Consider the following 13,425-nt stretch of genomic DNA (forward strand, 5'->3'; position numbering starts at 1 on the left):
ATCTCTTTTGACACTTACCCTTTCTAATTCTTTAGACCTTCAGTACTAAGAAGGAGCAAAAAAATCTCATGTGGCAAGTATAACAATGCTATCTTCTTCAGAGTGTTCACTCAACCCCAACCGCAAAACCTTTGAATTTGGTAAATGTTATGTAAGTAAGGATAAATTTAAAGACTTTATTACAAGTTAAAATGAAGCCCCAATCAAAGATTTCCTATTTTCTTTACGGAGTCTTTCTCTCTCACTTCAGTGACTATATGAAAACTCTGGAAAATGTCAACACTTCTAAAAGTTAAACACAGCTTTCTCTCTTTTTCCCAAACAAAGAAATTGAAGACCTTTGCTAGAATTTTAAAACATGAAACAGAATCAGTTTCCTTTAATCCCAGTATTGAAGACTCATCTAGGATGGAGTATGCAGTCCTGGAATCTGGAAGACCAGGGCATCTTGCTCAAGCTTCTACACTGTTCAGGCATGAAGCCTAATTCAAGAGAGAGTTGCAATACCCAGAACTTCTCATCTCCTGAAAATACTTACCTTAGAGTACCCACAGAAGATGGCATGACAGCTCAGACTTCCAGCTCCTTAGCATCAAATCCAGTCAGATGAGAGCCAGATGGCAGAAAAGCAGGAATTTTTGTTTGTTTGTTTTACAAGGTTGTTTTTGTTTGTCTGTTTTAATTTACCTGTATTCTGGCAGAAACACTTCAACAAATTCTAGTTTGCTGGCCAAATGCCGGTCAGCTGGAAAACTTCCAAACACGGCAGCTGCTTGGAATGTTCTTTCCAAAGCAATGATGCCATAGCTTAAACATGGAGTAAGATGAGCATAAAACAGTCTTGTTTAATAATGGAATGAAAAACTCCTGCTTAATCCTGCTACCTTTGAAAGGCAGAGTTAATAGATTTGAGAGCTTCATTAGAATCCTGCCCAAACGTTAGCAAGGATTCATCCTAAAACACTTACCTCTGGTCTTAGAATAGCCTTCCTACAGGCCTGGCATACAGGACCATGCCGGGAAAAACTGAGGGGAAGTCGACGGGTTCGATTCTGGCAAGTTGGCTCCTCACATACTAACCAACCCTGCAGAAAGGGAAAAAGTAGAATAGGAAAAAGACATTTTTACCATAAATTCAAGTTTTTTCTCCATCCAAACAATGAATCATACTCAAGGAAGAAAAAAAAAAGCTTTAGTGTCTTCTGTGAAGCTGATACTGTAATATGCTTTGCAAAGATCTAAAATTAGGAATAAAGAAATGAAGATCTTTGTTTAAGGTAACATAATCAGTGGGGGAGAACCGAATTGAAGTTTTTGTGCTTCAAATCCCATGTTCTACACACAGAGTCATCCCCTTCTTGAAATATACTGGAACTTTTGCTCTTCTCTTCTCCAATTCACAAAGCGCTAACATATAACAAAATAACTTTGTACAACTGTGCAGACCAAACAGCAAGACACTCCAGAGATCTATAACAAACTACATTTTAAAATAAGGTGCAATTTCCTTGCTTGTGCTTTAGAGAGGAAAAGGTTTTTTACGAAACAATTTTATTTTTTAGGTTTTCTGATGACAGGCAAAAACTTTTTTTTCCCCAGGAAGATACTGAGACTTCAACAAAACCAGACTCATTTAGGAAAAACTTTTTTTTCTGGCAAGTTAAAATGAAATAAAATCTGATCCAGCTTGCTCTATATCAGCTTAGACAGACAATGCAAAATGCATCTCTCAGAGTACCAAAGAAAGAATGTTTCTGGGATCAGGAAGATGTAAGGACATCTTTTGTACCAGGTCCAACCACAGGTCACACTAATTAATACCCCCTCTCTAAATATGATCAATAGCAGATACCTAGGGAACAGCAGAAGAAAAAGCATACAGTAACATTTTTCCAGAAGATTTTTCCACGTTTGAGAGGTGGATGTCTCAAGCACCTCCTGAATCAAAGTGTTTTTATATATTCAGTAGCCCTAGATGGATTACTCCCCTCACCCCAATGAATTTCTCTAACTGCTTTCTGAACCAATGTAAACTTCTAGCATCCACAACATCCTGCAAAACAACTACAAACTCCATGAAAAAGTATCTTGTTTCTCTTGAACACACCACCTGTTAGGATTTTCTTTTTTTAATGCCTTCTAGTTCCTGTATTGGAAGAGACTAGGAATAATCATTTCACATTCACCTTTTCCATGCCACTCATGATTTTACCGACCTCTATCACATCACCTGCAATCAAGCTCTTTTCCAAACCACAGTCCTGATTTATTTAGTTGTTCCTCACATGGAAACCACATCTTTGTGGCCCTTCGCTGAATGTTCTCCAGTTCATTTTTAAAATGAGGGGGAGGAGGAAAATAGGAGAAAAGGAGAGAAAGATGAAACCAGTATGGCACACTGTATTCAAGATGCTGGAGGAACATGAATTTATATAGAAACATATAGATATTTTCTATCTTGTTCTTTGCTCCTCTCTTAATTCCTTAAGTTCAGTTTGCCTGGAGCACTACTGAACATTTGAGCAATAAGCAGACATTTTCATAAAGATATTTATTAAAATCTTATTCTTAAATGGTAATATTCAATACACATATTGTATGCAAAATTAGGATTGAGTTTTTAGCGTGTGCGTCACCTAACATTAATCAACAAAGGATTTCATCTTCCATTGTTAACTGACCAGCCAACTTAGTATCACAAGGTCTTTCTGCCACACTTCTCAAACAGTCTCTGCCTGTACTACTGCTGAGGAGCTCGGCACTGTTAACACCCACTGATTTGAGATATCGCACATCTCTGCTGTCATATTCTGCTCTGTGAACAGTGACCATTTATTTTCACCTCTGTTTCCAATCTTCTGTTTTTGTTGCTCCTGCAAGGAAGCTGAATCTAAACACAGTACAATTGCTGGCACTTCGACAGAAATATTACGAACCAGAGGACAACTCAAAAAGTTGCTTGCTTCCCTTCTCTTTGGCTCTTTAATAAGCTGTCTCAACATCATGCTCTGGCATGACTTCTACCTAACCTCCACGATGCCAACTGAAGTTTCTAATCATTACTGTGTTTCCTACCCTTCCAGTTTCCACAGCCTCACTCACAGCACTACAGTCACTACCACCACTTTGACTGGCAGTCAGTAATACAACCCTACAACTACATACTTTTTCTGGCTTTTAGTTCATAGAGATTCTGGCTTGCTGACAAAGTCAATTCATTAATCTTACACAACTTGAATTTTCCTTTCTCATCAGTATGGTCCAAACTGTATCTTTATTTTGTACCTCAGYAATCCATTGTCCTGATTCAATATGAATATGTCAGTAACCTAGTAAAGTTACATATTTCAGTTACCTGATTTCTAACGCTTCGAAACTTGTGCAGAGGCACATAGGAATTTCAGTTTCTGTTTTCTAAAGTCCTGTTAAAATGGGACTTTAGTATAACTACTCTTAAAAGCTGATTTTTTTTATTTTTGCCCATTTCTTTCCTATCGTCTACTGGAGTACACAGGCTTGAGGGCTTTTCATGGCTTCTTCTCTAGAGGTTAGATAAGTGGAACACTGTGTCTTTTCATGCCTGCCAGCTTTACCACTTTCTTCAATTTAAGAATATATTCTCCTATAATCTTTTTAAAAGCACTAGCAGTCTGATTCAAATTTGTTTTTTTTGTTTTGTTTTGTTTTAGAAGAAAACCTCAAATCCTTTCTGAATAGCTTCCTTTATTCCAAAAGACTTCCCAGGTTCTAGAACCTCTTTCTTTCACCATTTCTGCAGCCACATCATATCGGCAATACTATCACCCTCAGTGCCCTGCCCAACAAAACACTTCCTGTTGCTCTTGCACAGAGGAGCTTTTATGCATATGCAGGCAGATATGCAGGCAGACCAAAAAAAAAAAAGAAAAGAAAAGAAAAGAAAAAGAAAAGTCAAAGTATCACAAAGAGTCCATTAAGATATATAGTTAGGCTTCGTTTCACCCAACTTTTGGTATCTAAAAGTCTGATACCCAGTTTAAGTTAGTCACCCTATCATCTCTTTATAGTAAATAGAGAAAGAAAAAAGCATCTCCAAAAAGCAATTCACTTAACAGATTCTGGGATGAGACGAATCATGCTCTGGGGCTCTCTTGATAAAATAAGGGCACACTTAATGTCTGAGCAAAGTTTTTGGAAACAGTATGATCACTGTATCTGATTGCCATGTTTAAGTGTTATTGTTATGCATACTAACAACTTAAATCATTACATACGTAGTACGGCAAGGTGAGAAAATTCCAGGAATTCAGAAATCTTCCATGGAGTTAATTCTGGTCTGTTGCACCTAGCAGTCCTAGTATCACTCTTCTTGTCATATACAAATTATTTATGACAAATACTTCTTAAGTGGCATTAGAAAGATACAGGCTGCTGTATCAAGATTGAGCTTCATCAGCAGATGCTTTATCATTGAAAGTCCTAATTTTGGACCTGACCCAAGGTCTTCTGAAATCAGTGGATGAGCCTCAAGTCAAAAAGCTAGTCCATAGCTTTGGTTTTGTATGTGGACCTAAGATTTATTTATTTTTTTTTAAAAAGGTGTTCATTACATTGCCTTGCATTTTTAAAATAACTCAGTTTTAATAGACATGGAATAACTTATTATATAAAAAGTTACTGAAGGAAAGAACTTGAGATCTTTAGACACCAGACACTTATACAAGTACTGAGAATATCATACGAACCACTGTGAGAGAAAACACCAAAACATTTTTGGAAAGGATAATGAAATGTCATGTATCATCCATTAAGTTAATTCTTAGAGACGAAGATATGCTCTACGTGGAAAGCTGTTTATGCCATGTTTGCGTATTATGTGGTACCTATACCTTCCTATGAAATATCTGGCAATAGTCTGACACAAACAGGACCTTCAAATACAGAGCTGGGGGCGACAGGGGGGCTAACCCATCTAACCCATTACATAAACCCTTCTGTTTAAGTGCATAATTGTTGCAGTTGTAACGATGATGAAAAGATTCTGTGTGCACAAAAGAGAACATTCATGACTCAAAACATATTAAATGACTATATTTGAACTTTAAGACAATTTATTACACCACAAAAACAAAGTGTGAAAACTGCCAGATAGTAAGGTATTTGGTTAGGGAATGCAAGTGCAACTGAAAAAACAAAGCCTGGAATGGGAGCAGCATCACAGCTTCAGCTGAGTAGAACACTCAAAAATAGACAACCATGACAATAATGTTTGGTAAAAGTAACTGTGTTTGGTTTCTGCCACCTATTGGCATTTTTAGCTAATGATTAAGAATCAAAGGACTATACCACTTGTAAGGTACTGCTTCTATTATCTTATAGGGAATGCATAGAGACGGTCCATCCAAATTATCATGGAATAATGACATTTGAAGCAAGTTTCTTTACGCAGTTATTTCAGTCTAATTTAGTCACTGCTGAAGAAAGAGCTGGGAACTTTGCTGGTCACAAAATACAGAAGGTGAAAAAGAATGAAAGAAACTGCTTAAAATAAAAATAGCAGCTTATTTTAGGATAAAAACAGGCATTCTAATCAAACAGCTCATTACTATTGCATTTGTTTTCAACAATTAAAGAACAAATTATCAAAACATATAACCTTCACTAAAAAGTATGTTTCTAGATAAATTATATTTAAAAATGGAATTCTAAGCTGTAAAGTCACCTGCATTAAAAAACAAACACAGTATCTGTGAGGTAGAAACTAACTAAATGTCCCTTCAATTCATATAGAAAATAGTTAATGTAATTTGCCTAGTCTTCCTACCAGTTATAATTAACATTAAAGAAGTCTTTTCTTCTTTGTCACCTCTCTATTCAGGACTTATTTGCATTTGTTTGTACTTGCTATCTGTTAATCTCTCTTAACAAATGACAACAATAACTGTTGCTATTATGCATGGAAATTAAACGTGTAGATAACTGTGTGAAGGGAGCTATTTTTGGGAAAAAAAAAAACAGTATCAGAAACATGTAGCTCTTTATGTCTCTTGTTTTGCTTTGATAACTAAGCTATGGTCTTGATTTGTTTTAAATAAAAAACTTTTCCGTGGACATGCATGTTGCAATCAAACTCAACACATACATTATGTTCTGATTCAATTTGTTCAAGGGCATTATTGTTAACCCTCATTTGATCCATGCCTATTGTCTTCACTGACCAAACAAAACCAATCCTTCATTTCCCAGCAGCTATCATTGAGTCTTTAAATTAATTTGCAATAGATCAAACAAAATCATAATAGGAAACCTTCAGTTTTGTTATACTTGGGATCTGCAACATTGTGGAAAATGAAATGAAAGTTGATTAAAAAAAAAGAAAAAAAGCAACTAGCATTTCCAAACATTCTGTCTACAAATGCTTAGTTCAGTTCAAAATATAAAAAAAAGTAAGCAAAGAAAACTGAAGTAAATGCATAGTATAAAAGAAAATCCCTGAAGAGTATTATGTCCACAAACTGCAGCTAATGGGGAGAAATTTGCAAGTCAAAAGTAATTTTCTTTCTTTCTAAATCTGTTCCTGAGAATTTAGCCTCTCTCATTCTAGTGATCAACAAGCATTATAAATATTACCCCAAAATAGAGACAAGAGGTTTTGGAACAGCCTTTAAAATAGAAGTTGCAAGAGTCAACGACATACATTTATAGAGCTTTATCTTAATAGTTTTTACAAATTACACTTCACAATACAGTTTGGTTGCTTGCCACAGCAGAAGACTGGAGGTGGCTCTCAAAGTCACTTCAGCTCTCTATCTATGTTCCTGCTTCCAGACACCCTGGACACTGAGGGGCTATGATGCTTTAAGTTCACAAGCAATGCAAAAATGCAGTAGTAAAAAGAAGAAAGCTGCGAGCACTGAAAATTATTTAGAGATCACTGTCAGTCACTTTGGAGAAGAATTCAAAATGTAATTAGTGCTTGCCTTTCATCAGTCTCACTCTCCATTGAAGAAAATCTTAATATGGATTTTAAAAATGGGATCTTGGTAGATGATGTCCAGTCTCCAGATGACTGGAATATCCAACCTAAAGCCTACTGGATCCAAACCCCATGGTTTCCTCAGCCACCATAAAAGCTAGAATTATCACTTTATCTTATCAAAGTATCCTAGAAAGGGAAGTGTGGGCACACTACTTGGACATGCTTTCCTAGTTAACCATCACGAGCTTTCTGTTCTTGTCACTGATCACCAAACTGGCTTCTGGAATACTGAATGTGAGAGAAAACAATGAAAATTTTCTGATTCAGACATCAGCTCTCCTTTTGCATGGACTATGCTTACAAATGCATTTTATTTCCACTAATTCCAAGAGCAGAAGCCTCAAGCCCCTTTTTCCTGTTACAGTCTATTTTATGGATAGTGTTGCCTAAGTGGATCAGAACAAATCTGGTGAAGGTGACTCTAGATCCTCTGGAAGGATGAGGTTTACCCAATACACAATAAGTGGCTAAACTATCAAATTTACTGATACCCTCATGCCAGTGTCAAAAGGTTGATGGTTTTTATGAATAAGTGTCTTGTGGCAATAGTGGTCTAGATTCAGTGACCTGAAAGTTATCACTTCCACTTGCCACAGCCTGTTCTACAGCTCAGGTTTGTTCTCCCCGTTCCACATGTCTTATCTCTGTAAATATCTGAATGCTGGGGGGGGGGGGAATGTATCAGCATCTCAGAAATTGGACCTTGAGCCAAATCCTTGGCTTTAGTAAGTGTCTTGACACTTGACACTTGCTACCTCAAGTGTCTTGAGTTAGATCTTTTAAGAATTACATTGCCATTTTAGACTTGAAATGCCAAAGGTGGTATCAATACCCACTCTAAGACAAGCTACCGCTGTAAAGTCAGGGGAGTTTCTCTGCCGTGTATCAGAAACTCATGTCCTTGAAGTAATTTCAGCTTCCAAGAACCTTCTTTTTTTAGGTCAGATCAAAGAAATACTCCAGTAAGAAAAGTGACTGGAACAAATGCATTTGCACCATGTTGGTGAGACATCTCATCAGCAACAAAAATCTGAATGACAGTGTGAGGAACTAGCATCATGCACCAGAATTTCAGTACCTAATACAGACTTGAGTGACACCTGCTACTGCTGCAATCCAAAGAAGAAACCCCTCAGGACAGGAATGCTATCACAAATAGTGAAACAAGATTTCACATGGGAAACCCACTTACTGAGCTGAAGTCCAGCATAACTCAGATTCCTCAGGCAACATCCCAGTTTTTCCATGGGAAACATTCCTGGTAAAAACCTCAGAAGACCTCTCTCCTGAAGAAACCAATTCTACTACTGCTAGACACAAGAAAAGCACAGACTTGTTCAATTTTTGAAAGGGTTTCTCAAGATGGACTCAATGAGAAAAGGCTAAGATAGGCATAATCAGAAACACACTATTCTCATCTACAGAAAGAGTAACATGCCTATGAAAGTTGGAAATTCTGCCTTTAACACTGCAATCAYGTCACAAACACACTCCATTATCACAGTAAAGTTTCAGTAGTATTTGCGCCAGCTACAGTTTTGATGCTTGAGTATCAAATCAGTGGAAAACAGCATCATGGTTTTCCCTCTTGATGTAACTGGCATGTTCCCTCTGATACTTCCAAAGAATGATTAATAGCAAATGAATAAACAGACCCCAACTCCCTGCCCCCCCTTCACCCCCCCCCCCAAAAAGACACCACTTCCTGTATTTGGGGTTTCAAGGGCCTTCTCCAGGCATTATGTAGAAACTGATTTGGTTTCAAAAAGAGTTACTCTACTTTATGCAGTTTTTCTTTAAACAGGAGAAAGATTATGAATTCGGGTGAACACAGATTCATTTAAAGTGCACATCTACAGATCATCTAAGGTTTAACTAATTACTGAACTGGATGCCCTTGCTATGTCTGAGAACATATGCATTCATTCAGCCATCTGCACCAAAAACTATTGCTAGAAATACATTCTTAAGGATAGTTCAGAAGTTAGTAGCTCACGCAATTCCAACCCATAAAACAAGGCATTTCCAAAGCCAATAGAAAGTATGTGGAAACCTCACATCAGTCCAAAGAACTTTATTCTCAAGAAAAACCTGCCTCTAATGAGATTATCATATGCTCCACAGCTGATGCCTCTTTGTGAAGCTATGCTGTCAACTAAACTTTCTGTGGTCCCTTGGTGCCTGTCTGCTCTATATACTTTTTCTTACTCAGCTAGTTGTTTCATCCTGATTATTCCTCCAAAGCAAGTTCAAAAATACTTCAGACAGTTGCTTGATCAATGTTATGGATGAAGTAATTTTTTAGTGAGACTAGCAAAGGAATATCACTGGAGTACACTTTGACAAGGAGGGCTGCACACTGGTGGTATCTTAAAACACCTGACCCAGTGAAGTCAACATATCTCCTAGACAGCCTGAGCAGAGATGGCCATTCCTTTGGAATTCAGATACTAATACGAACACTTTGGAGACTGAATTATCAAATTTATAAAACCAGACTGGCTCAAAATATAAAAGGAATGTATTATGATGTCTAAAACCCACCTCTACTCCGTACGACTGATGCCTGGGCGTGGAAAAGCAAAGACAAGTAAATTCATCAATTTTAGTGGGTAAATTAATCATCAAGCTGAAATTTGGAAATAAACTTGTCAGAAAGAAATTTAGGGGAAACCAAAAAGAATACACTATCTCAAAAGAGCATCACATACAGAGAATCAGCTATGAGGCTTCTTTCCATCCTCATCCCTAACAAAATGACTGCTGTCAGTAACGAAGCCTTCATAAATACATGTGATAGCCAACTACTTCTCTGAGGAAAGAGACTTTTCAGCTCTACAGGATTATCTTGAATTACCAGAGCTTACGACTGGAAACAGAAAGACGACCTGCAGCAGTAGAAATGAAAATCTTATCTGTTTAGACATGTACAAACTTTCCTTTTTACTGTCAGTGATGATCTCCTCGATAAGGAAAGGGCAGGCACGCTCTAGTGACAAGAATCATACAAACAAACCCTAAAAAACACAGTGTCAGAGTTAGAACCAATCAGTGACCCAGGTTTCCAGATCAGCAACTTTTTCAGGATTCTCCAAGGGAGGAGAGGAGATTTGATATTCGTCAAGCACAGACACCAAGCACTAATTAAAATATATATATATATATCTGCGGGGCCATGAGAAGGGTCCCAATTGCCAAAGAAATCCGCAGGGCCTGCAAAACCCCTTTGCAGTTAGGTTCAGACAAATTTAGATCTCAAAGCAGAACATGGATAGATGCCAATTCCTTTCCGCAAAAGAGCTGGAATTCCTACTCTTTTATTATTGATATACTAGTTATTCCAACCTTCCTGTCCCTTTTGTTAAAGTTTTAACAAGAAATTACAGCAAAAGCTCTCTCCACTACTCCACTTTCTAAAAGAAGAAAGACTTCTTTACTATAAAGAGATCAAATCATAGCAAGTCAGAAGCCCATATGTCAGGTTCAGGAGATCCCATACCAAAGAAATGTCTGAATTTCACCCTAAAATTTCAAGACATAAAAGAATTTCTAAATGGAGAGTGCCTGCAAGTTTTCTTGAACTGCTATACATACCTAAAACTTTTATTGAAGTCAAAATCTTTTGAAACTGACCTTATCTAACTTATATTTTTACTGAAATCTAATCAAGGAAACAAAGGCAACCTTTGAGGCTGTCTTGTTTTAAGACTTTATACTGCTGTCCTCGCTGTAATGTTTAAACATCTTCCAGTAACAAATCCCTTTGATATTTTCACAGACTCTTCAACAAAATTATTTCATAAAAGGGATGGGTCAACAATGTGTTATTGATGTTGGCTGACTACAGTTTCCGCCTTTTAAGTTTAATTGGGATAGGTACCATGTTAAACATATTGTCAACCTAGCAGAAAGGAAAGATATTGCAGCATATACTTAGAATGCACCTTAGATTTAAATGACCTCCTCTAGAAGTTTAGCTTAACCCCCTTACCTGGGGGATGCTTAGTCCCTGTTCTCTGGTATTTTGTTATATATTGCAGATATCTGGGTGTAAATTCCAAGAAGCAATGCAAATAGTTTTAGTAACTCAGTGACTGAAATTTGTTCTTGAAATTTATACTCAAAACTAACAAGGAGTTCATTAAGAGATCTGATCACAGATCCAGTGTGTTATATGGCTATCCAGATCACAAACAAAGATAAGGAACTATTTTATCAGCTCCTGTCCATTGACTTCACATTCAGTTTTTTCATACAATAAACATTGCAGCTAGTTCCTCATCCAGAAAAAATGGGTTACATTTCCCAGTATGATATTTTTAGAGTCTGATGCTACCTGATCATCCAATTTAGGAGAAAAGTAAACAGAGACCACGACATTTCACACTCCATTTCATGTTGCCTCACTTCAATGGAAGTTGCAGATATCATTTCAATTTCTTTTTGAAGCACTTCCTCATTTTCAGAGCTTCTTGAGTTTTGGCCTATATAACTGATCTGAATTCAGCTGTGGGGATGGAGTAGATTAAAAAAAAACTCTCATAAGGAAAGGAAATCCTTTCCTGGATGGTTCATTCTGCTCCTCTTGAATTCACCACTTGCCTGAAAAAGCATTACCCAGGCTGACTAATGGATAGAAGTGATTTTTCAGGAAAAATACAGAACTGCCTCTTAAATGAAAGAATGGTAACAAGGAGATACGAATTGCTTTTGAAAGCGTGCTACTTCAAAGCAGCACAGACCATGGATGGTTGTTTATACATTCAGTATTATCATCATAGGAATCACATTAAAGGACATTATCAAATTGAAGTATGTTAGCCAACAACTTCCTAGTAGAAGGCAAATGATCACTTTACCACCCAGTGAGGCAGTACTACTGGCAAAAAGAAGGATACCCTCTCCAATATCTAATGAAACCTCCTGTTCTCAGACGCTCATATCTGTTGTCTCAGCTCCCAGGTAGAAAGCTGCCAGCTCGCACCGACCCAAAGACAGTTGTGATCAGTGGGACCCACACCCCTGAAAGACTAGGTGTGAAGATCCAGAGCAACCAGACAAACTGTAAGTGAAGATAATGCAGCTTACCTAACTTGCTACCATAAAGAAATTATGACAGAAAAAAACCCAACTGTTTCCTGAGTGAGTTTCCCAGCAAAATGTGAAGTGCCCTTCTATCTTGAAAAAGTTGATGATCATTAGAACAAGAGGAGTAGTGATGTAGGTTCCTAGTAGCCACTATGAAAAGTGAATCTTATCTTTCACATCAAACTGCTCTGACCCAAAACACCCAAAGGCAAGACCCATATCTAGTCCCCTTGAATATTATGGAAATTTGACATAAACTGAATGGAATTTAGCCCTACAAAAAAAAAATGCTGTCCCATAAGCATATATTTTTGGAATTTATTCACTACTCATATATAGTAAATACCCATTAATAAATTGGCTACCTCGAGGTTCTATCAGTAATATATTGATCCTGTGATACAAAGTAAGCCACAAACTGTCACATGCCTATTTTTAGGCTATTGAAAATGGAACTTTTTAGAATTTCAAGAATGACATTTTCTGATTTAGGATATTCAAAAATAACAGAACTTGAATTGCTTTCTAACCCAAAACTGAAAAGAAAAAAAAAGAAAGAAAGAAGTCATCCAAGACAGAAAAAACTCATTAATCTGTAGAAAGTATTACTCTCAGCAATATCTAGCATATCAGTTTGACCATTAAAATCTCAGAAAAAAAATCAGAGCAGAAGATAATGGAACAAGCAGAAACGCACCCTATCACCCCAAAAGAACCCAAAATGCTGAAGCTGAAGTACAAAATTCTTTAAACAAAATTATCAAACAAGACAGAAGTGAAAAATATCACGTAGGTCAATGTAAGAGTTTTACATGCTATTAAAAATTGATTTTTTTAAAAAAGACATCTTCAAATGTACAGTCATATGTCATTTCATCAAGTTATTTGAAACTTATCGATCTCATTTGTGCAAAGACCAGGCTCTGTCATCAACCTGCTGAAAGGATAATAGAGCACTCCAAACCCTTATGATAGGTTAGATGCAAACAGTGGCCCTCATTTAAACACATGTAATAGCACCACAAGTGGACAAATTCCAACCTTAACAATTGTACATTATATGATAAATTAGCAAGTGTGTTCTGCTTTACTTCACATCAAAGCCAATATCTTGATCTTGTTATCTTCATTTACAATAATGTTCTAAGAACCAAAATATGCACCCAAAAACATTAAGAAGTAGAGCACAAGTGTTCATAGACTAACATACTGCTCACAAAGACAGCCAACAATTACCACCAATTTTATTTTACTTTTGCAGGACAATACCAAAGCAGCTAAATTGGATTTCATGCAAGCAATGGGGAGAAGACATACTT

General features: G+C 36.9%; 1 protein-coding gene across 2 annotated transcripts in view; it reads right to left on the minus strand.

The window, feature by feature from the left end:
• The window catches only part of POLA1 (DNA polymerase alpha 1, catalytic subunit), a 214,074-nt gene that overhangs the window by 69,037 nt on the left and 131,612 nt on the right, over positions 1-13,425 (minus strand). For both annotated transcript variants that reach the window (XM_026075443.1, XM_026075441.1), the window contains exon 34: positions 969-1,085. In XM_026075443.1, coding sequence (XP_025931228.1) covers positions 969-1,085 — 117 coding nt within the window. The remainder of the gene's footprint in view (positions 1-968; positions 1,086-13,425) is intronic.

This window comes from Apteryx rowi, unplaced genomic scaffold (assembly GCF_003343035.1).
Source record: "Apteryx rowi isolate R43461 unplaced genomic scaffold, aptRow1 scaffold_403, whole genome shotgun sequence".
In the NCBI taxonomy this organism is placed as follows: domain Eukaryota; kingdom Metazoa; phylum Chordata; class Aves; order Apterygiformes; family Apterygidae; genus Apteryx; species Apteryx rowi.